The sequence below is a fragment of the Schistocerca nitens genome, chromosome 1 (assembly GCF_023898315.1).
Source record: "Schistocerca nitens isolate TAMUIC-IGC-003100 chromosome 1, iqSchNite1.1, whole genome shotgun sequence".
NCBI lineage: Eukaryota > Metazoa > Arthropoda > Insecta > Orthoptera > Acrididae > Schistocerca > Schistocerca nitens.
In genome coordinates this window covers 172,329,228-172,354,371 of record NC_064614.1, presented here as the reverse complement: position 1 = coordinate 172,354,371, position 25,144 = coordinate 172,329,228, and the positions used below count along the sequence as shown (strand labels likewise).

Here is a 25,144-nt window from a genome sequence, read left to right as displayed (position 1 = left end):
GACTTGTAATAGTCATATGTATCTTTGAACGTAATCTTCGTTTACCCAAAAAGGACATCACTTATGATGAACATGCCTAAATTTTTATTAAAAGTATAACTTGTGGATATTTTGTGCCTTTGTACACTACACTGTGTGTAAATATTTTGTATGAGGATTTTCATATGGCCAGTTCATATAGGTATAAATTTGAAAAAAACATAAGTATTGTAGTTTTGAAGCAATTTCTTATGTAACATTTTTTGTGCATAGATTTTTAACCCATCTTCTGGGTCACTTGCAGTCACTGAATTGCCCAGTTATCTGATTGCAATATCTATCTGGTAAATCTAATGAGGGGGTGATGTGATGAAGCAAGCTGGGATCTTTTTAATTCCTCTCTTGTTTTGCCATTTGACTGCTTAAAATTCTTTTTTTTTTTTTTTTATTCTTGACTAATTTCTGTTGCCATACATGGGTATAATCTGCATTTTCATAAAAGAGAAAGGTTGGCCCTCAGTTTTAAAGAATATAGCACCAGATCTAATTTTGTGCTTAGTTTTATATGTGTAATTGATTTTCTAATTTATTTGGTCTATTCCTAGTTAGTGTCTTTTGTTATAGGGTGAAATCAGTAATCATTTTGTAACTCAAATTATATTGTTGAGTTATAAACAAATATAAATTCTGTACTAATTATAAACATTTGGAAGACAAAACACTAGCATTCTTTAAGTATTTATTTGGCTCTATTTGAAAACATGTTAGCAAAGCCAGCCCTTAATTTATTCCAAAGTAATTACCAGTTTTGTCAAAAGTATTGTTTGTGTTACTATATCTGTTAATTTCATGATTTAAACAAATAATTTGGCTTAACCCTCGTGGTAGGAGAAACTGTTAAAAAGATGGAAATTTTTGATGTGTTCAGTTAATTGAATGAAGTATGTTTTAATTGTAATTTCTGTAAATGAAACATCGAACAATGTGTAGTTTCAGTGCCTGTTATTGTTATGATATATAAGGGCCCGATTTTTGGTCCTGAGACAGCCAGTCCATGGTTGATTTTCAGACAAGAAACCTGTATATGCTGATATATTGATGTCTGCCTGCAAACTATTAATGAGGCTTATCAAAATTTGCCAGTAGTTAACTGACCATATAACTGTGTAATATTGGGTGGAGGTGGGGGGGGGGGGGGTCGTGAACAATGAAAGTAAAGAACTATGAAACGCAACTGTGCACCTGTCGGCTACATCATTTATAGTTTATAGTAGTCAGTGTCGAACTTCCACCCCCCCCCCCCACCCCCCACCCCTGTTTTTCAGCCAGTATAGCAACACAGTATGTCGAAACCGAGGGCAATCAACAAAGAAATAAAGCAGGTGAACGTCACAGCCTTGTTGGCCAAAAGCTCATTTTGTGACAGTCTTCTTGTCGTGCTTTTCTGTGACTCAGCATCTGTGCTAAATTATACAATATTGTAATTTTTGTGTATTTTCTTTTTCATGTACAACCAATCTGGAGGACTAATAGAAGGTAGCACTTCAGTTGATGACTGATGAGTTTCCCGGAACTGACTACACATGGCTGTAAAAAGTAAGGTGATTGCTTCTGGAATTTCATATTTCATGCACTGCATTTCAGAAAGTGAAGATAAATAATCCTAATTTCATATTAATAGTGGATAAAAGTATTGCATAACTAGTTTAAGTTCCGAAATACAATGTGTGAACATTGCAGTGAATGGTGAAAGCAATTTTTTTCATGAACATAGCAACTAAAGCAGAAGAATTTCTCATGATAAAAGCCATTTTCACAAGCTGAAATATGATAAAATATCAGTCTTAAATAACTGTGTGTGAAGTATCTGGAGAACTGTACACTAATTACAGGTAATGGTAATGTTTGGCAAATACAAGAAAATATCTTTATCTCATGTGTGTAAGCATCTGCAGCAGCAATAACAACAAATTGACAATACTTTAAAAACATTTTCTGAGAACCAGGCAGAACGAATTGATAGTACTTTGAAACCATAACAGCAGTCAAAGCAGATTGTGAATACACTTGATAAATTTTCTGAACAGTTCAGATCAAAGCTCAATGAGCTAAAACAATTTAAATAAGACTAACAAAAATTACCTGAAAAGGTAACACAGAGTGGTACTGATCTGCTAGGTGTGCAGACAGCCGAGTCAACTTTAAAGAAAACAGTTAATCTAATTTCAGAAAAATTTCAGAATTTGTCACTACAGAGTGCATTTTGTTAACCAAGAATATTAAATAGTTATGGAATTTATCTGTGGTTAGAACAAAAGGATATAGATATTGTGGAGAAATTAAATAATGAATTGCTATTGGGCAACAAAGCAGGCAGGTGTTCTAGTATCATGTGGTTCTATTCATAAAGTAGAGAATTTTAATTCTGAATTTCAAAAAACGTCAGATAAAGTAAAAGAATTACAGGAGATACAATAGATTAAAAGTTTCAATCAGCATAATCTTCCTGCATCTCGGGAAAGAGATAAATGTTATGGCAATAATCACATGGTTTCCTCATATAGAGGATATGTACAAAACAAAACACACCAAGCAATATTTTACCAGACACAAATAACATAATGCAACAGACTACAAATATATTAGCAGAGCTAAGCTTAATTAAGCACAGACAATTGCCAATCTTCATTCAAGACAGGAAAACACCTCATCTCATGACGTTTATAAAATCATTTAGAGGTGTGCTTCTGAGGTTGTGGAATGAACAGAAAGATTGCATTTCTTCATAAAAGGAGATGCTGCTCTCTGGGCAACAGAGGCTGCAGAACAATGTCATACCTCTGACCAATTTGAAAAAAAGCACTCTGTCTTCAGGCCACAAGTGGCCCATCGGGACCATCTGACCGCCGTGTCATCCTCAGTGAGGATGCGGACAGGAGGGGCATGTGGTCAGCACACCACTCTCCCGGTCGTTATGATGGTTTTCTTTGACCGGAGTTGCTACTATTCGGTCGAGTAGCTCCTCAATTGGCATCACGAGGCTGAGTGCACCCCGAAAAATGCCAACAGCGCATGGCGGCTGGATGGTCACCCATCCAAGTGCCGGCCACGCCCGACAGCACTTAACTTCGGTGATCTCACAGGAACCGGTGTATCCACTGTGGCAAGACTGTTGCCAATTTGAAAAAAGGTTTTTTAGAATAATACTGTTCAACCAGCATGCAAGAAAGGCTTAGGAAAGAAGTGTACAATCTCAAACCATATACTTGCGAAATAGGTTCTCGCAAGGAGTACTTCAAAAAGAATATAAATAAAACACAATACTGAGATGAGCTGGTGTAATATAAAAATGCAATAAGAATTTTTAAACTGAAACTCCCTTTGAGTATCCAAGACAAATTGATCAGTGTAAGGGAAACTGACCTAGAAAAATTTCTGTCAGTTAGATTAAACTGACCTGATACAGGAAGGCATCAAAATGAATTGGTAATCAACACATGCATGATTCACACTGCACAAATAGTAATACCCATAATGGGAATGGAAAATGGAATCATGACATCCAGAAGAGTGGAGAAACCCCACAAGAGAGACACTACAATAGTAATGGTCATGTTGTTGTGGTCTTCAGTCCAGGGACTGGTTTGATGCAGTTCTCCATGCTACTCTATCCTGTGCAAGCTTCTTCATCTCCCAGTACCTACTGCAACCTACATCCTTCTGAAACTTAGTGTATTCATCTCTTGGTCTTCCTCTATGATTTTTAACCTCCATGCTACCCTCCAATACTAAATAGGTGATCCCTTGATGCCTCAGAACATGTCCTTCCAACCGAACCCTTCTTCTAGTCAAGTTGTGCCAAAAACTCCTCTTCTCCCAAATCCTATTCAATACCTCCTCATTAGTTATGTGATCTACCCATCTAATCTTCAGCATTCTTCTGTATCACCACATTTCAAAAGCTTGTATTCTAGTCTTGTCGAAACTAGTTATCGTCCATGTTTTACGTCCATACATGGCTACACTCCATACAAATACTTTCCGAAACGACTTCCTGACACTTTAATCTATACTTGATGTTAACAAATTTCTCTTCTTCAGAAACGTTTTCCTTGCCATTGCCAGTCTACATTTTATATCCTCTCTACTTCGACCTTCATCAGTTATTTTGCTCCCTAAATAGCAAAACTCCTTTACTACTCGAAGTGTCTCATTTACTAATCTAATTCCCTCAGCATCACTTGACTTAATTCGACTACATTCCGTTATTCTCACTTTGCTTTTGTTGATGTTCATCTTATTTCCTCCTTTCAAGACACTGTCCATTCCGTTCAACTGCTCTTCCAAGTCCTTTGCTGTCTCTGACAGACTTACAATGTCATCGGCAAACCTCAAAGTTTTTAATTCTTCTCCATGGATTTTAATACCTACTCCGAATTTTTCTTTTGTTTCCTTTACTGCTTGCTCAATATACAGATTGAATAACATCGGGGAGAGGTTACAACCCTGTCTCACTCCCTTCCTAACCACTGCTTCCCTTTCATACCCCTCGACTCTTATAGGTGCCATCTGGTTTCTGCACAAATTGTAAATAGCTTTTTGCTCCCTGTATTTTACCCCTGCCACCTTCAGAATTTGAAAGAGAGTATTCGAGTCAACATTGTCAAAAGCTTTCTCTAAGTTTGCAAATGCTAGAAATGTAGGTTTGCCTTTCCTTAATCTATTTTCTAAGATAAGTCGTAGGGTCAGTATTGCCACACGTGTTCCCATATTTCTACGGAATCCAAACTGATCTTCCCTAAGGTCGGCTTCTACCAGTTTTTTCATTCATCTGTAAAGAGTTCACATTAGTATTTTGCAGTTGTGACTTATTAAACTGATAGTTTGGTAATTTTCACATCTGTCAACACCTGCTTTCTTTGGGATTGGAATTATAATGGTCATAGACCATACAATAATAACAGGGCAAATGACAATGGGCATTTTTCTAACTTTAACTATAATCATAATCAATACTACAACAATAATAAGAGGTGTAGATACAAACAAAATACAAACCAGAAGGCGAATTATTATTGTAATTTCAATGGGAATTACTGGCATAGTAACCAACCAGGCTGGTGGCAACAAAAGATGGACCACCTCCTGGAATAAATCGAAATCACAGTGATGTACGAAGTAATCACCCACATCATAACCATGCCAGTTGGACATCCCACCAGACAAATGATGTTCGGGTAGTGGAAGAGCAACGGGAACCACATACAAACATGCCACCACAAACAAACTAAAAGTGACCTCATTACACCCTCCAGTGTTGGTCACAGAGCTGAATGGGGGCCGCACAAAAAACACAAATAATTCAAAACACAAAATACTCACAGTATTAATTATTCTAATGACAATAATTATAATAGTAATGACAGTATGCAGATCAAGGTTAATGCAAACTGATCTGAAACAATTAAACTGCTTAGAGACAATGACAAAAAAGACATTAAGGAAGAATTGTGCACTTAAGTAAAAAAATGTAAACCAACTCAGAATGAAATAGTCCACGCTTTTTTTACTTCAGGCACAATTCTTCCTTAATGTCTTTTTCGTCATTGTATCCAAGCAGTTTAATCATTTCAATGGACGGAGAGAGGGTGGAGAAGGAGATGGACAGAGAGTGGGAGGACAAGGAGTTGGACAGAGAGGGAAGGAGCTGGAGCTGTACAGGAATGGGTAAGGGGGGGAGGGGGGGGGGGTAAGCAGATGGACAGAGGTAGGGACAGGAGGAAATGGACAGAAACTTGGGAGTGGAGGAGCTGGACAGAAGGAGGGGCAAGGAGGAGATGCAATAATAGAAAACTGGAATGAGTACATACCCAGGCAAAACTGAGTACTCAGCAAATTTTTAATCACTAACAACAAAATGTGTTGTCTGTAACACTGATAAAAAGAGGCTTTCACCATAATAATCATGAACTATGATATATAAAATACATGGATTCAAAAGTCAAGAGTTCTAGTACTTCCATACATGAGATTAATTCATTTACAATTCTGTGGAAAAGGTGGCCATTAAGTACAGAGGGGAATGGAGACAATAGAAATAAACTGAGTAAGAAGTTGGTTGTGTCAACAGAGATTAGAACAAGTCCAGTAGAGAAACAGCTGAACAGAAATTCAAGTTCTAATTTATCTACAGAAAAAATAGTCCTTTTTTGATTACAAAACATTCTCACATCACTTCGGTAACTATAGCAATAATTGTTATATACACTGTATGAGAACAATAGTATCATACTGCTTTGAAAGACAAGAATGTCTGATTAACTGAATTTACCTTCCGACAGTTGGCAGCCAAGTGAAGAGCTGTCACACCACAGTTATCCACTGCATTTCGATCAGCACCAGCCTTCAGCAAAAGGTCCAGTGCCTACAAATGGATACTTTGACAGATCACACAGGATAAAGCATTCTTGTACATAAGTGATAGATTCAAAAGAGAGATACATCTAAATTTGTGGATGTGGAATCATAAGAACAAACTGTGCTATAATTGACAATTACTTATGTTCATGCACCATATTGAACAAAACTAGATGAGTATTTTAAACGTTGATATGATTCTGGTAAGTCTTGTATGGAATACATCTAATTTAAAGAGTAAAGGTAGTTACTCACTGTAGAGCTGAAGTGCTGAACTGAGCTTAAAACATAGTTGAGCTCTCAGACAATGTTCTTACTTGGAGCTAACTGACAGTATGGAGTGGTTAGAGGGGTACATCCATACATCCTCTTAATCCTAAAATCACCCTCCATGAACCAGCTATAAAAGATCACCCCCTCCCCCCCCCCCCTTTCACTTCACATTCAAACATCTTAACCAAATCCTGCACCTGAATACCAACTATTTAGCATTATGTACGGAAATGATCATCATTCCTACAATATTCTCTCCATCCCCTGCGATCCAAAGTTGTATTCTGCTACCCAACCAATTGCGAAAATATCCACATGGGTTACATCCCTGTGCAACATCTAAGAAAAAGATTTGTCCTGTTCGCTGGCAAGAAAATACTATTCTAATTTTGACACATCTGTATCTTACACTATCAGAGGCAAGGATACCTGTGAAAGAAGTCACAACATTAATGAACCCTGCTGTAACTTTTGAGCAGCTTTATAAATAGGCATCACCAGCAACCAGCCATCTAGTTGAAAGAATGGATACGGCCAGACTGTGCCAAAAGCAAAGTTCACCATTCAGTAGCAGAGTGTGCTGCTGAGCATAACATGCTCAGTATCCACAGCTATTTAGCAATGCACACCATCTGGATCTTTGATCCTCAGTCCTGACCTCTCCCATACACCAGCTTCTCTATATTACATAGATGGGATTACCTTTGAAACATTCCTTTGATCCTGTAATCCTCCTATCCCAGTCTTGACTAGCCCGTCCCACAACCAATTCCATTTCTGTCCCCATGTTTCCCATTTCACCCTATTAATCTACACTGACACCTTTCTTTCTACATTCCCTGTCTTCCAAGTTCTGTATCTCCCTCCTGCACCTCCTCACTAACCACTCCTCCACTTCATCATATAATACACTCACGTAGTGCCAGAGTGAGCTAGATCACCAGTGCCACATTTCTATCACGTGCCTTGCAGTCTCTGCATTCCAGCTATTAGCTCCTCTTTCCTCCACTGTTCCCACCGCAGTGCTGCCACCTTTCTACACTTACTCTCTCCATCCAACAAAACCATAACCTCCAACTATTCAGCTGCAGCACCAAATGACATAGTCAGCTAGGACAATATGTATGTGTTTGTGTTTGTGTGTTTGTCTCTCTCTCTGTGTGTGTGTGTGTGTGTGTGTGTTTTGTATCACTTTGTTTCAAAGAAGGAAATCATAAATATCTTGTACAATTCTTGTATTTGGCCCTACACACCTCCAGAAATGAAATACAACTCTGGAATTTTATAATGTGCATTAATATTTTCAGCCTAAAATATTCATGTCTTATGACAAAACATTAATCCTGAAATTAAATGACAACACAAGAAAATGTAAAAACCAACTATAGTCTATAAAAATGAACATATTATTAATGATCAAAAAATGAAAGATTGAAAAAAAATTAAGCATTTAGTCAGTAATTTGCAACTAAAAAAAGATAAATAATCTACCAATTAAAAATTATAATAACTCACTAATTCTCAGGAACCTGAAGCAATGGATATTGACAGGAATTGTTAATTTAATTACAAAATTAAGAAACAATAAATCCTAACACACACTGCTTACCTCCAATGGAATAAAAGCTATCATATACACAACGTTCTACCAAGAACAAAAATGTGTATTTTTGACATTATGAAACAAGTAGAAATAGTGAAAATATATAACATAAGATACATAATTATTTAAATGTCACTAAAGGAGTTCCTATCTTAATTCTGTGGCCACACTGTACTGTTAGATGAAATTTATTCCAAATATGGCAGTATTTAGAATTAAACATGCAGTCAAGAGCTCCTTTATTTATTCTATTCCTGTGACATAACTGGATTACCTTTGATACTGTTAAAAAGACAATCGAAGTTTATCCTCTTAAAAAAAAAGTTTAGTTCTCTGATATGATGGTGTACACAGTTTTTTCTATCAATACATATTAATGTATTTAAAAACAAAGATGATGTGACTTACCATACCTAAGCGTTGGCAGGTCGATAGATACACAAACAAACACATACATACACACAAAATTCAAGCTTTCACAACCAATGGTTGCTTCATCGGGAAAGAGGGAAGGAGAGGGAAAGATGAAAGGATGTGGGTTTTAAGGGAGAGGGTAAGAATGAATGAATGAAAAAGATCCCAAAAAGTTCTTGACCAATTTACTTCAAGTTTTTACAAAATACTCAAATCATTCAAGCTAACAATAATGAGGAGAGCAGTGTGCTGACCCAATGGCCCCCACATCCAAATGGTGAAATTGGCAGAGGACCACAGTTCATCAACCCCAATTAACTCACCAGAGCTATAACGCAGAGCTTTACTTCACTAATAAATATTTGGGCAGACAAAGGCTATGCATTTTTTTAAACAACAATGTATGGGAATTCTTTTAAAATCCACTATGAGAAAGAAAATGCTTTGCTGTACTGTGCTATGAAAATGTGCTCTTTCATTTTTGTTTCTCATGTTTGGTTGTAAGTATTATGGCAAGGAATTTAAACCATAATATAAATTGTTTCTCCCACACATTTTTTTGTCTGTATATATAATTTTAAGAAAAAAATTGAATGCACAACAATGTGCTGTTTTGTTTTCTTCCTTGCATTCAGTTTTCACAGAAAACCTGTATTTTAGGAAAGCTTACCAGCTTATGATTAGAATATTACTACCCAATATGACAATGAAAATTTCAGGTTGGAATATCAACAGTACAAGGAAATGATAGGTTGCTACTCACTGTAAAGGTGACACGCTGAGTTGTAGATATGTGCAACAAAATTACACTTACGCATTAGCTTCCGACCAAAGCCTTCTTCAGAAAAGGAAACACACACACATTCATTCCCAGAAGCAAACACACCTCACACATACACTTGACTGCCATTTGTGGCTCTGGTTCGAGATGCTTGGGACGATGGTAATGTGTGCATGAGCTGTGCTTGCTTGTGTGAATGAACGTGTGCGTGTTTTGTTTTGTGGGGAAAACTTTGCTAAAAATAAATGCGTGAGTGTCTTTTCATTGTGCCTCTCTGCAACTCAACATGTCATATTTATGGTAAGTAACTACATAATCTCAACCATCCAAAAATTTGTGATGGTCACCATTTGCAGAATCAAACTATGTGCAATAATGTCACTGAATTTACGGACTTCACAGACTCAGCACCAGGAGAGGTCTCTCTCATACCTTGTATACTAATGGTCCCTACCAATTTACCCATTCAATTTAAGCTGTTGTTGTTGTGGTCTTCAGTCCTGAGACTGGTTTGATGCAGCTCTCCATGCTACTCTATCCTGTGCAAGCTTCTTCATCTCCCAGTACCTACTGCTACCTACATCCTTCTGAATCTGCTTGGTGTATTCATCTCTTGGTCTCCCTCTACGATTTTTACCCTCCACGCTGCCCTCCAATGCTAAATTTGTGATCCCTTGATGCCTCAAAACATGTCCTACCAACCGATCCCTTCTTCTAGTCAAGTTGTGCCACAAACTCCTCTTCTCCCAAATCCTATTCAATACCTCCTCATTAGTTATGTGATCTACCCATCTAATCTTCAGCATTCTTCTGTATCACCACATTTCAAAAGCTTGTATTCTAGTCTTGTCGAAACTAGTTATCGTCCATGTTTCACGTCCATACATGGCTACACTCCATACAAATACTTTCCAAAACGACTTCCTGACACTTTAATCTATACTTGATGTTAACAAATTTCTCTTCTTCAGAAACGTTTTCCTTGCCATTGCCAGTCTACATTTTATATCCTCTCTACTTCGACCTTCATCAGTTATTTTGCTCCCTAAATAGCAAAACTCCTTTACTACTTTAAGTGTCTCATTTCCTAATCTAATCCCCTCAGCATCACCCGGTTTAATTTGACTACATTCCATTATCCTCGTTTTGCTTTGTTGATGTTCATCTTATATCCTCCTTTCAAGACACTGTCCATTCCATTCAACTGCTCTTCCAAGTCTTTTGCTGTCTCTGACAGAATTACAATGTCATCGGCGAACCTCAAAGTTTTTACTTCTTCTCCATTGATTTTAATACCTACTCCAAATTTTTCTTTTGTTTCCTTTACTGCTTGCTCAATATACAGATTGAATAACATCGGAGAGAGGCTACAACCCTGTCTCACTCCTTTCCCAACCACTGCTTCCCTTTCATGCCCCTCGACTCTTATAACTGCCATCTGGTTTCTGTACAAGTTGTAAATAGCCTTTCCCTCCCTGTATTTTACCCCTGCCACCTTCAGAATTTGAAAGAGAGTATTCCAGTTAACGTTGTCAAAAGCTTTCTCTAAGTCTACAAATGCTAGAAACGTAGGTTTGCCTTTTCTTAATCTTTCTTCTAAGATAAGTCGTAAGGTTAGTATTGCCTCACGTGTTCCAACATTTCTACGGAATCCAAACTGATCTTCCCCGAGGTCCGCTTCTACCAGTTTTTCCATTCGTCTGTAAAGAATTCACATTAGTATTTTGCAGCTGTGACTTATTAAACTGATAGTTCAGTAATTTTCCGATCTGTCAACACCTGCTTTCTTTGGGATTGGAATTATTATATTCTTCTTGAAGTCTGTGGGTATTTCGCCTGTCTCATACATCTTGCTCACCAGATGGTAGAGTTTTGTCATGACTGGCTCTCCCAAGGCCATCAGTAGTTCTAATGGAATGTTGTCTACTCCCGGGGCCTTGTTTCGACTCAGGTCTTTCAGTGCTCTGTCAAACTCTTCACGCATATCTTATCTCCCATTTCATCTTCATTTACATCCTCTTCCATTTCCATAATATTGTCCTCAAGTACATCGCCCTTGTATAAACCCCAATTTAAGCTATCATGGTAGAAACAGAGTACAAGGAGAAAGACAATGAAACTGCACATTTTCACAGAACAATATTTTCTTTATTGCTATTAGTTTTAACAGAACACCTGTAGACTGTTGCTTAAAAACATATGTATCCCATGACCATCTGAATATTTATTCGATTACTATGTAAGAATTTAAAGTAAAATGGTCAAGAGCTATTTGAGATTTTTGCAATTACTTCATACAGTTTAGTTTGTTGCTGCAACCCTTCAACTTACAGCAATGCATAATGTTAGAAAAGATCTTAATGGAGAATGACTGGAAGAGCACTGTGTCATTGTGATGTCACAGTTATTGTTACTTTATTAATTACTTACATTCTTTTCTGTTTGGGAAACAAAACATACCTTCAAACGCTCCTTGTGAATAGCTGCAAGCAGTGGTGTACAACCATTGTCATCCTTGAAATTCACATCTGCACCAGCAGCAATCAAATGAGTGACTGTCTATTGTATCAGAAACAAGAAGAGTTAATCATTCATATTAATTAGAAATTATATAAAGAGTCAAATTGTACTTAGCAAAGAAATGAAATGAAAAGAACACATCTTGTCCCCAGGTTTCCACTGTATACTGATAATGAAACTTCCTGGCAGATTAAAACTGTGTGCCCGACCGAGACTCGAACTCGGGACCTTTGCCTTTCGCGGGCAAGTGCTCTACCAACTGAGCTACCGAAGCACGACTCACGCCCGGTCTCACAGCTTTACTTCTGCCAGTATCTCGTCTCCTACCTTCCAAACTTTACAGAAGCTCTCCTGCGAACCTTGCAGAACTAGCACTCCTGAAAGAAAGGATATTGCAGAGACATGGCTTAGCCACAGCCTGGGGGATGTTTCCAGAATGAGATTTTCACTCTGCAGCGGAGTGTGCGCTGATATGAAACTTCCTGGCAGATTAAAACTGTGTGCCCGACCGAGACTCGAACTCGGGACCTTTGCCTTTCGCGGGCAAGTGCTCTACCAACTGAGCTACCGAAGCACGACTCACGCCCGGTCTCACAGCTTTACTTCTGCCAGTATCTCGTCTCCTACCTTCCAAACTTTACAGAAGCTCTCCTGCGAACCTTGCAGAACTAGCACTCCTGAAAGAAAGGATATTGCAGAGACATGGCTTAGCCACAGCCTGGGGGATGTTTCCAGAATGAGATTTTCACTCTGCAGCGGAGTGTGCGCTGATATGAAACTTCCTGGCTGATTAAAACTGTGTGCCCGACCGAGACTCGAACTCGGGACCTTTGCCTTTCGCGGGCAAGTGCTCTACCAACTGAGCTACCGAAGCACGACTCACGCCCGGTCTCACAGCTTTACTTCTGCCAGTATCTCGTCTCCTACCTTCCAAACTTTACAGAAGCTCTCCTGCGAACCTTGCAGAACTAGCACTCCTGAAAGAAAGGATATTGCAGAGACATGGCTTAGCCACAGCCTGGGGGATGTTTCCAGAATGAGATTTTCACTCTGCAGCGGAGTGTGCGCTGATATGAAACTTCCTGGCAGATTAAAACTGTGTGCCCGACCGAGACTCGAACTCGGGACCTTTGCCTTTCGCGGGCAAGTGCTCTACCAACTGAGCTACCGAAGCACGACTCACGCCCGGTCTCACAGCTTTACTTCTGCCAGTATCTCGTCTCCTACCTTCCAAACTTTACAGAAGCTCTCCTGCGAACCTTGCAGAACTAGCACTCCTGAAAGAAAGGATATTGCAGAGACATGGCTTAGCCACAGCCTGGGGGATGTTTCCAGAATGAGATTTTCACTCTGCAGCGGAGTGTGCGCTGATATGAAACTTCCTGGCAGATTAAAACTGTGTGCCCGACCGAGACTCGAACTCGGGACCTTTGCCTTTCGCGGGCAAGTGCTCTACCAACTGAGCTACCGAAGCACGACTCACGCCCGGTCTCACAGCTTTACTTCTGCCAGTATCTCGTCTCCTACCTTCCAAACTTTACAGAAGCTCTCCTGCGAACCTTGCAGAACTAGCACTCCTGAAAGAAAGGATATTGCAGAGACATGGCTTAGCCACAGCCTGGGGGATGTTTCCAGAATGAGATTTTCACTCTGCAGCGGAGTGTGCGCTGATATGAAACTTCCTGGCAGATTAAAACTGTGTGCCCGACCGAGACTCGAACTCGGGACCTTTGCCTTTCGCGGGCAAGTGCTCTACCAACTGAGCTACCGAAGCACGACTCACGCCCGGTCTCACAGCTTTACTTCTGCCAGTATCTCGTCTCCTACCTTCCAAACTTTACAGAAGCTCTCCTGCGAACCTTGCAGAACTAGCACTCCTGAAAGAAAGGATATTGCAGAGACATGGCTTAGCCACAGCCTGGGGGATGTTTCCAGAATGAGATTTTCACTCTGCAGCGGAGTGTGCGCTGATATGAAACTTCCTGGCAGATTAAAACTGTGTGCCCGACCGAGACTCGAACTCGGGACCTTTGCCTTTCGCGGGCAAGTGCTCTACCAACTGAGCTACCGAAGCACGACTCACGCCCGGTCTCACAGCTTTACTTCTGCCAGTATCTCGTCTCCTACCTTCCAAACTTTACAGAAGCTCTCCTGCGAACCTTGCAGAACTAGCACTCCTGAAAGAAAGGATATTGCAGAGACATGGCTTAGCCACAGCCTGGGGGATGTTTCCAGAATGAGATTTTCACTCTGCAGCGGAGTGTGCGCTGATATGAAACTTCCTGGCAGATTAAAACTGTGTGCCCGACCGAGACTCGAACTCGGGACCTTTGCCTTTCGCGGGCAAGTGCTCTACCAACTGAGCTACCGAAGCACGACTCACGCCCGGTCTCACAGCTTTACTTCTGCCAGTATCTCGTCTCCTACCTTCCAAACTTTACAGAAGCTCTCCTGCGAACCTTGCAGAACTAGCACTCCTGAAAGAAAGGATATTGCAGAGACATGGCTTAGCCACAGCCTGGGGGATGTTTCCAGAATGAGATTTTCACTCTGCAGCGGAGTGTGCGCTGATATGAAACTTCCTGGCAGATTAAAACTGTGTGCCCGACCGAGACTCGAACTCGGGACCTTTGCCTTTCGCGGGCAAGTGCTCTACCAACTGAGCTACCGAAGCACGACTCACGCCCGGTCTCACAGCTTTACTTCTGCCAGTATCTCGTCTCCTACCTTCCAAACTTTACAGAAGCTCTCCTGCGAACCTTGCAGAACTAGCACTCCTGAAAGAAAGGATATTGCAGAGACATGGCTTAGCCACAGCCTGGGGGATGTTTCCAGAATGAGATTTTCACTCTGCAGCGGAGTGTGCGCTGATATGAAACTTCCTGGCAGATTAAAACTGTGTGCCCGACCGAGACTCGAACTCGGGACCTTTGCCTTTCGCGGGCAAGTGCTCTACCAACTGAGCTACCGAAGCACGACTCACGCCCGGTCTCACAGCTTTACTTCTGCCAGTATCTCGTCTCCTACCTTCCAAACTTTACAGAAGCTCTCCTGCGAACCTTGCAGAACTAGCACTCCTGAAAGAAAGGATATTGCAGAGACATGGCTTAGCCACAGCCTGGGGGATGTTTCCAGAATGAGATTTTCACTCTGCAGCGGAGTGTGCGCTGATATGAAACTTCCTGGCAGATTAAAACTGTGTGCCCGACCGAGACTCGAACTCGGGACCTTTGCCTTTCGCGGGCAAGTGCTCTACCAACTGAGCTACCGAAGCACGACTCACGCCCGGTCTCACAGCTTTACTTCTGCCAGTATCTCGACTCCTACCTTCCAAACTTTACAGAAGCTGTCCTACGAACCTTGCAGAACTAGCACTCCTGAAAGAAAGGATATTGCAGAGACATGGCTTAGCCACAGCCTGGGGGATGTTTCCAGAATGAGATTTTCACTCTGCAGCGGAGTGTGCGCTGATATGAAACTTCCTGGCAGATTAAAACTGTGTGCCCGACCGAGACTCGAACTCGGGACCTTTGCCTTTCGCGGGCAAGTGCTCTACCAACTGAGCTACCGAAGCACGACTCACGCCAGGCTGTGGCTAAGCCATGTCTCTGCAATATCCTTTCTTTCAGGAGTGCTAGTTCTGCAAGGTTCGCAGGAGAGCTTCTGTAAAGTTTGGAAGGTAGGAGACGAGATACTGGCAGAAGTAAAGCTGTGAGACCGGGCGTGAGTCGTGCTTCGGTAGCTCAGTTGGTAGAGCACTTGCCCGCGAAAGGCAAAGGTCCCGAGTTCGAGTCTCGGTCGGGCACACAGTTTTAATCTGCCAGGAAGTTTCATATCAGCGCACACTCCGCTGCAGAGTGAAAATCTCATTCTGGAAACATCCCCCAGGCTGTGGCTAAGCCATGTCTCTGCAACATCCTTTCTTTCAGGAGTGCTAGTTCTGCAAGGTTCGCAGGAGAGCTTCTGTAAAGTTTGGAAGGTAGGAGACGAGATACTGGCAGAAGTAAAGCTGTGAGACCGGGCGTGAGTCGTGCTTCGGTAGCTCAGTTGGTAGAGCACTTGCCCGCGAAAGGCAAAGGTCCCGAGTTCGAGTCTCGGTCGGGCACACAGTTTTAATCTGCCAGGAAGTTTCATATCAGCGCACACTCCGCTGCAGAGTGAAAATCTCATTCTGGAAACATCCCCCAGGCTGTGGCTAAGCCATGTCTCTGCAATATCCTTTCTTTCAGGAGTGCTAGTTCTGCAAGGTTCGCAGGAGAGCTTCTGTAAAGTTTGGAAGGTAGGAGACGAGATACTGGCAGAAGTAAAGCTGTGAGACCGGGCGTGAGTCGTGCTTCGGTAGCTCAGTTGGTAGAGCACTTGCCCGCGAAAGGCAAAGGTCCCGAGTTCGAGTCTCGGTCGGGCACACAGTTTTAATCTGCCAGGAAGTTTCATATCAGCGCACACTCCGCTGCAGAGTGAAATTCTCATTCTGGAAACATCCCCCAGGCTGTGGCTAAGCCATGTCTCTGCAATATCCTTTCTTTCAGGAGTGCTAGTTCTGCAAGGTTCGCAGGAGAGCTTCTGTAAAGTTTGGAAGGTAGGAGACGAGATACTGGCAGAAGTAAAGCTGTGAGACCGGGCGTGAGTCGTGCTTCGGTAGCTCAGTTGGTAGAGCACTTGCCCGCGAAAGGCAAAGGTCCCGAGTTCGAGTCTCGGTCGGGCACACAGTTTTAATCTGCCAGGAAGTTTCATATCAGTGCACACTCCGCTGCAGAGTGAAAATCTCATTCTGGAAACATCCCCCAGGCTGTGGCTAAGCCATGTCTCTGCAATATCCTTTCTTTCAGGAGTGCTAGTTCTGCAAGGTTCGCAGGAGAGCTTCTGTAAAGTTTGGAAGGTAGGAGACGAGATACTGGCAGAAGTAAAGCTGTGAGACCGGGCGTGAGTCGTGCTTCGGTAGCTCAGTTGGTAGAGCACTTGCCCGCGAAAGGCAAAGGTCCCGATTTCGAGTCTCGGTCGGGCACACAGTTTTAATCTGCCAGGAAGTTTCATATCAGCGCACACTCCGCTGCAGAGTGAAAATCTCATTCTGGAAACATCCCCCAGGCTGTGGCTAAGCCATGTCTCTGCAATATCCTTTCTTTCAGGAGTGCTAGTTCTGCAAGGTTCGCAGGAGAGCTTCTGTAAAGTTTGGAAGGTAGGAGACGAGATACTGGCAGAAGTAAAGCTGTGAGACCGGGCGTGAGTCGTGCTTCGGTAGCTCAGTTGGTAGAGCACTTGCCCGCGAAAGGCAAAGGTCCCGAGTTCGAGTCTCGGTCGGGCACACAGTTTTAATCTGCCAGGAAGTTTCATATCAGCGCACACTCCGCTGCAGAGTGAAAATCTCATTCTGGAAACATCCCCCAGGCTGTGGCTAAGCCATGTCTCTGCAATATCCTTTCTTTCAGGAGTGCTAGTTCTGCAAGGTTCGCAGGAGAGCTTCTGTAAAGTTTGGAAGGTAGGAGACGAGATACTGGCAGAAGTAAAGCTGTGAGACCGGGCGTGAGTCGTGCTTCGGTAGCTCAGTTGGTAGAGCACTTGCCCGCGAAAGGCAAAGGTCCCGAGTTCGAGTCTCGGTCGGGCACACAGTTTTAATCTGCCAGGAAGTTTCATATCAGCGCACACTCCGCTGCAGAGTGAAAATCTCATTCTGGAAACATCCCCCAGGCTGTGGCTAAGCCATGTCTCTGCAATATCCTTTCTTTCAGGAGTGCTAGTTCTGCAAGGTTCGCAGGAGAGCTTCTGTAAAGTTTGGAAGGTAGGAGACGAGATACTGGCAGAAGTAAAGCTGTGAGACCGGGCGTGAGTCGTGCTTCGGTAGCTCAGTTGGTAGAGCACTTGCCCGCGAAAGGCAAAGGTCCCGAGTTCGAGTCTCGGTCGGACACACAGTTTTAATCTGCCAGGAAGTTTCATATCAGCGCACACTCCGCTGCAGAGTGAAAATCTCATTCTGGAAACATCCCCCAGGCTGTGGCTAAGCCATGTCTCTGCAATATCCTTTCTTTCAGGAGTGCTAGTTCTGCAAGTTTCGCAGGAGAGCTTCTGTAAAGTTTGGAAGGTAGGAGACGAGATACTGGCAGAAGTAAAGCTGTGAGACCGGGCGTGAGTCGTGCTTCGGTAGCTCAGTTGGTAGAGCACTTGCCCGCGAAAGGCAAAGGTCCCGAGTTCGAGTCTCGGTCGGGCACACAGTTTTAATCTGCCAGGAAGTTTCATATCAGCGCACACTCCGCTGCAGAGTGAAAATCTCATTCTGGAAACATCCCCCAGGCTGTGGCTAAGCCATGTCTCTGCAATATCCTTTCTTTCAGGAGTGCTAGTTCTGCAAGGTTCGCAGGAGAGCTTCTGTAAAGTTTGGAAGGTAGGAGACGAGATACTGGCAGAAGTAAAGCTGTGAGACCGGGCGTGAGTCGTGCTTCGGTAGCTCAGTTGGTAGAGCACTTGCCCGCGAAAGGCAAAGGTCCCGAGTTCGAGTCTCGGTCGGGCACACAGTTTTAATCTGCCAGGAAGTTTCATATCAGCGCACACTCCGCTGCAGAGTGAAAATCTCATTCTGGAAACATCCCCCAGGCTGTGGCTAAGCCATGTCTCTGCAATATCCTTTCTTTCAGGAGTGCTAGTTCTGCAAGGTTCGCAGGAGAGCTTCTGTAAAGTTTGGAAGGTAGGAGACGAGATACTGGCAGAAGTAAAGCTGTGAGACCGGGCGTGAGTCGTGCTTCGGTAGCTCAGTTGGTAGAGCACTTGCCCGCGAAAGGCAAAGGTCCCGAGTTCGAGTCTCGGTCGGGCACACAGTTTTAATCTGCCAGGAAGTTTCATATCAGCGCACACTCCGCTGCAGAGTGAAAATCTCATTCTGGAAACATCCCCCAGGCTGTGGCTAAGCCATGTCTCTGCAATATCCTTTCTTTCAGGAGTGCTAGTTCTGCAAGGTTCGCAGGAGAGCTTCTGTAAAGTTTGGAAGGTAGGAGACGAGATACTGGCAGAAGTAAAGCTGTGAGACCGGGCGTGAGTCGTGCTTCGGTAGCTCAGTTGGTAGAGCACTTGCCCGCGAAAGGCAAAGGTCCCGAGTTCGAGTCTCGGTCGGACACACAGTTTTAATCTGCCAGGAAGTTTCATATCAGCGCACACTCCGCTGCAGAGTGAAAATCTCATTCTGGAAACATCCCCCAGGCTGTGGCTAAGCCATGTCTCTGCAATATCCTTTCTTTCAGGAGTGCTAGTTCTGCAAGGTTCGCAGGAGAGCTTCTGTAAAGTTTGGAAGGTAGGAGACGAGATACTGGCAGAAGTAAAGCTGTGAGACCGGGTGTGAGTCGTGCTTCGGTAGCTCAGTTGGTAGAGCACTTGCCCGCGAAAGGCAAAGGTCCCGAGTTCGAGTCTCGGTCGGGCACACAGTTTTAATCTGCCAGGAAGTTTCATATCAGCGCACACTCCGCTGCAGAGTGAAAATCTCATTCTGGAAACATCCCCCAGGCTGTGGCTAAGCCATGTCTCTGCAATATCCTTTCTTTCAGGAGTGCTAGTTCTGCAAGGTTCGCAGGAGAGCTTCTGTAAAGTTTGGAAGGTAGGAGACGAGATACTGGCAGAAGTAAAGCTGTGAGACCGGGCGTGAGTCGTGCTTCGGTAGCTCAGTTGGTAGAGCACTTGCCCGCGAAAGGCAAAGGTCCCGAGTTCGAGTCTCGGTCGGGCACACAGTTTTAATCTGCCAGGAAGTTTCATATCAGCGCACACTCCGCTGCAGAGTGAAAATCTCATTCTGGAAACATCCCCCAGGCTGTGGCTAAGCCATGTCTCTGCAATATCCTTTCTTTCAGGAGTGCTAGTTCTGCAAGGTTCGCAGGAGAGCTTCTGTAAAGTTTGGAAGGTAGGAGACGAGATACTGGCAGAAGTAAAGCTGTGAGACCGGGCGTGAGTCGTGCTTCGGTAGCTCAGTTGGTAGAGCACTTGCCCGCGAAAGGCAAAGGTCCCGAGTTCGAGTCTCGGTCGGGCACACAGTTTTAATCTGCCAGGAAGTTTCATATCAGCGCACACTCCGCTGCAGAGTGAAAATCTCATTCTGGAAACATCCCCCAGGCTGTGGCTAAGCCATGTCTCTGCAATATCCTTTCTTTCAGGAGTGCTAGTTCTGCAAGGTTCGCAGGAGAGCTTCTGTAAAGTTTGGAAGGTAGGAGACGAGATACTGGCAGAAGTAAAGCTGTGAGACCGGGCGTGAGTCGTGCTTCGGTAGCTCAGTTGGTAGAGCACTTGCCCGCGAAAGGCAAAGGTCCCGAGTTCGAGTCTCGGTCGGGCACACAGTTTTAATCTGCCAGGAAGTTTCATATCAGCGCACACTCCGCTGCAGAGTGAAAATCTCATTCTGGAAACATCCCCCAGGCTGTGGCTAAGCCATGTCTCTGCAATATCCTTTCTTTCAGGAGTGCTAGTTCTGCAAGGTTCGCAGGAGAGCTTCTGTAAAGTTTGGAAGGTAGGAGACGAGATACTGGCAGAAGTAAAGCTGTGAGACCGGGCGTGAGTCGTGCTTCGGTAGCTCAGTTGGTAGAGCACTTGCCCGCGAAAGGCAAAGGTCCCGAGTTCGAGTCTCGGTCGGGCACACAGTTTTAATCTGCCAGGAAGTTTCATATCAGCGCACACTCCGCTGCAGAGTGAAAATCTCATTCTGGAAACATCCCCCAGGCTGTGGCTAAGCCATGTCTCTGCAATATCCTTTCTTTCAGGAGTGCTAGTTCTGCAAGGTTCGCAGGAGAGCTTCTGTAAAGTTTGGAAGGTAGGAGACGAGATACTGGCAGAAGTAAAGCTGTGAGACCGGGCGTGAGTCGTGCTTCGGTAGCTCAGTTGGTAGAGCACTTGCCCGCGAAAGGCAAAGGTCCCGAGTTCGAGTCTCGGTCGGGCACACAGTTTTAATCTGCCAGGAAGTTTCATATCAGCGCACACTCCGCTGCAGAGTGAAAATCTCATTCTGGAAACATCCCCCAGGCTGTGGCTAAGCCATGTCTCTGCAATATCCTTTCTTTCAGGAGTGCTAGTTCTGCAAGGTTCGCAGGAGAGCTTCTGTAAAGTTTGGAAGGTAGGAGACGAGATACTGGCAGAAGTAAAGCTGTGAGACCGGGCGTGAGTCGTGCTTCGGTAGCTCAGTTGGTAGAGCACTTGCCCGCGAAAGGCAAAGGTCCCGAGTTCGAGTCTCGGTCGGGCACACAGTTTTAATCTGCCAGGAAGTTTCATATCAGCGCACACTCCGCTGCAGAGTGAAAATCTCATTCTGTATACTGATAATGTTTCACACATTGAAAAATTTCACTGAAATGATAACAAAACAGATTAGAAGCAGCAGTACTATTTGTTCTCTTTCACCTGCATTACTAATTAACCTCTTCCAATTTTCATGCCTGGAGTCATTTTGTGACCTGACAATTTAGTTAAAATATGGCCTGCTATTCAAATGGAAAATCAGTGTTTTCTTGAATCCAGTCGGAAAATTTGCAGGTTGGTTTAAATTCTTCAACCACATTTCCAAGAAGCATGGAAAACTGATTATTTGATGAAGCTGGGATTTCTCTTCCCAGATTGCTTGCATTTATTCAGTATTTCCCTCCATTTCATGTTGAGAGGTCTGACATGGGCGTAGTGAGAGCTTGTGTAAGGCAAGATGAATTTTCTGGCAAACAGACAAAAAGAACATTTCCTTCACATTCAGATCTATACATGACGATTAACTGTTGCCTATTAGAACCATTTTACCTGTCAGATTTCTAAGAATTGGTAGACGATGAAATGAAAATCCACCTTCATATGCTGCTAAATCAATCCACCCATATCTTGTCCTATTGTACCACATCCCGCGAGTCTCATTTTCAGTCTAGTTGGGCCATAGATATACACCTTATAAATGACATACACAGTAACTGACAAAACTGCTGTATTTCCACAGAACATGACATTAACACTGGCATTTGTGAAATTAATTATTCGTTCAAGATGTTTATAACTTTAATGGCAAATAACTTTCTTCTTCCTTGGATCGTCACTCATATGTGTCTCATCGTAAAGTGGATATATTCTCGTGAGGGACATCAGCCAATACAATGCTTAGTTGTCTATGTATTCTGTGATAATCTTTTTTGAACACCTGCTCTAGGACTTCTATAATTTCAGCAAATATTATTAATAGCTGCGGATACCTTTTCACAAGTTATTTCACCCAATCTCATCCAGAAAGATTGTCTTTAATAGTAGAATATGTTTTGCCACATCTTCCTAAACAGACTTTTGTTATGCAGCGAAAGTCAAGTTCATATGTGAAAATTTTTGGGTGGCCTTGTTCCTTATTAAATTGTTAAATTGCTTCTTCTGCTTTCTGTTAACCAAAGAATGCGTTATCCTAAAAATAGCTTATAAAATAACTTATGCATGCCTTTGCAAAATTTCAACCAAGTGAATTGGCTGTAACCTCTGTTGAGGTTGATCTTCAGAGTAATATGCATATCTGCGACCACCAAGGATTGTTTTGCAATTCCTTGTCATCATCTAATGTTCTATAAGTAATGAGTTTGCAAAAAGAGGAGAAAGTACATTGATGAACTTATCTATGGTTACTTTGATCCACTTTGTTCCTGAATTCAATTAAATTCTACTTTGCATTTTATAATTCCATTTTTTAAATTGACAATAAATTTTGTAAGAAATTAAGGTTGTACCTTGAATCTGAAAGTTGCATATGAGTCATAATACATGAAAATACTAAAATGTCAACTTGTCAGTAAAAACACTCCAGCCATTGTGCATCTCTTGACAAAAGTCTAACTAGGAAAGCTTTGTTACACTTCATACACAATGATGTCAAATTCCACTAATCGCACGAAAATAAAGAAAAAGAACTTTGAGTAGCCAGTTTGGTGGAGAAAGCCATCATCTAGTGAATGAATTTAGAACTTGGTGGGTATTATATTTCCTCCTACAGATTTTTGAACCATGCAATTAAACTGGTCTATGATGTACTGTCATTCAAATAATGGAAAATCCGCATAGAATACGACAATATTGTGAAAAGGATATCTGCTATTCACCACATAGCGGAGATGCACAGTCGCACATAGGAACAACAAAAAGGCTGTCAGAAAGTAAGCTTTCAGACAGCAAGGCCTTCATCAGAAATTACAAAACACACACACACACACACAAGTGCGACTCACACATGCACATGAGCACAGTCTGTGGTTGCTAAGGCCAGACTCTAAGCAGCTGCATATGATGGGAGGAGCAACAATTGGTGAGGGTTAGAAGGAGGAGGGGAGGGGGAGGGATAGCACAGTTCAGAGGGGGAGGGGGGGTTGAAAAGTAAAGTTCTGCTTTTGGGAGCATACAGGGTCAAGGTGGAGATAGGGAAAGGTGCTGTCCTGTTAGATAGAGGCAGGGGTGGTGTGAAATTATTATTAAAAATTCTTATAATTATGTAGGATTTACTCATCCAACTGTTTTTATCTGCTGCTGCTGCAAGCACTGTGTTCTTTCATGTCCACTGTAACTTGGTTTTCACACGAAGAATGACCAATACAAACATTACGTTTTAGAACCTTTATTCTATATCACGTCATAATTATTATCTTACTTTGACAAAACTCAAAAATACTGACACGCTTACAACACTGATGTACATCTTACTTAAGCAATTACATGCATCTTGCACAACATCTCTAAAGACACTGCCATCTAATGCCAACATGGCTGCCCCTTTACATAGAAATCCGAACAATCTTCAGTATTGTTATAAAGGGTTTTTTGATAAAATTACCATTAAAAATGTTGCCTCAAAATTAATGACATATTTCATCAGTTGCACTGGCTCTTACAGAGCAAATACATTTATCGACTTTCAAGCATTTAACATTTTAGGAGTGTGTAAATACTCAAATATGAAATAGTAACAATACTTTTACTATTTTCATACAATGCAAAAGATACATGGTTTGGAAAATGTTCGTGCCAATGTATATGTTTCCAAGTCTCCCATTGAATGTGGCAAAATAGGACTTTTATTTATTATTGACAAAACACCTAAGGAGCTGCCTATGTTTACACACCACTTATAACATTTTCGCTAATTACTTTTTAATTTTGTAATCAGTTTTGTTTCTCTCAGTTGGTTTTTCATTTAAATACCACAGCCTTCAATTTAGATACTGTTTTAACACAAATCCATCTCAGTTTCAAAGAATTGACTTTGACCAATGTACTTTATCATTTGTTCCAGATTTCACCTACTTATGTTAATCCTAAATATTCCTACCAATCACAGGACTTATATACTTCAATATAATTATAATTTAGTAAACAGTTTCATTGTAACCATTTTATAAGTATAGGTTTACATACACCACTACCTTTTGTTTACATCAGTGATTCCTGTTTATTTGAAATTGGCTCGAAAAATATGTGTTTTAAATAGGGGGTAGTGGAAAAAGAGAGAAATAAAAAGGCTGTGGGTGGATTGATGGAATAGTGAGCTGTGTAGTGCTGGAATAGGAACAGGGAAGTGGCTAGATAGGTAAGACAACAACTAATGAGGGTTACAGGAACATACGATATATTGCAGGGAAGGCTGGTGTTGGTGGGAAGGATCCAGGTGGCACAGACTGTGAAGCAGTTATTTAAATGAAAAACACTGTGTTTGGAGACATGCTGAGCAACAGGATGGTCCAGCTGTTTTTTGGTCACAGTGTCAGTGGTCGCTCATGCAGACATACAGCTGATGGAATGCCCATGTAAAATTCAGCACAATGGATGTAGCTTAGCTTGTAGAACACATGACTGATTTCACAAGTAGTCTTGCCTTTCATAGGAAAGGTAATGCTTGTGACTGTAATGGAGTAAGTGGTGGTGAGAGGATGTATGGGACAGGTTTCCCATCTAGCTCTATTATGGGGATATGAACCATGACACAAGGGTTTGGGAACAGGGGTTGTGTAGGGATGGACAAGGATATTGTGTAGGTTTGTTGGGCGGAGGAATACCACTGTAGGAGGTGATACTGGGTAGGGCTTTCCTCATTTCAGATCACAATGAGTAGTCGAAACACTGGCTGAGAATGTGAGAATGTGATTCAGTTGCTCCAGTACTGGGTGGTACTGAATCAGGTGGGGAATGCTCCT

General features: G+C 42.4%; 1 protein-coding gene across 1 annotated transcript in view; it reads right to left on the bottom strand.

Annotated features, from left to right (window-relative positions):
* Positions 1–25,144, bottom strand: part of LOC126244783 (serine/threonine-protein phosphatase 6 regulatory ankyrin repeat subunit B-like) — a 285,876-nt gene that overhangs the window by 63,926 nt on the left and 196,806 nt on the right. Inside the window, exons 10-11 of the mRNA XM_049948266.1 lie at positions 11,928–12,026; positions 6,311–6,403 (exon numbers count right to left, since the gene is read on the bottom strand). Of these exons, the coding sequence (XP_049804223.1) occupies positions 6,311–6,403; positions 11,928–12,026 (192 nt within the window). The remainder of the gene's footprint in view (positions 1–6,310; positions 6,404–11,927; positions 12,027–25,144) is intronic.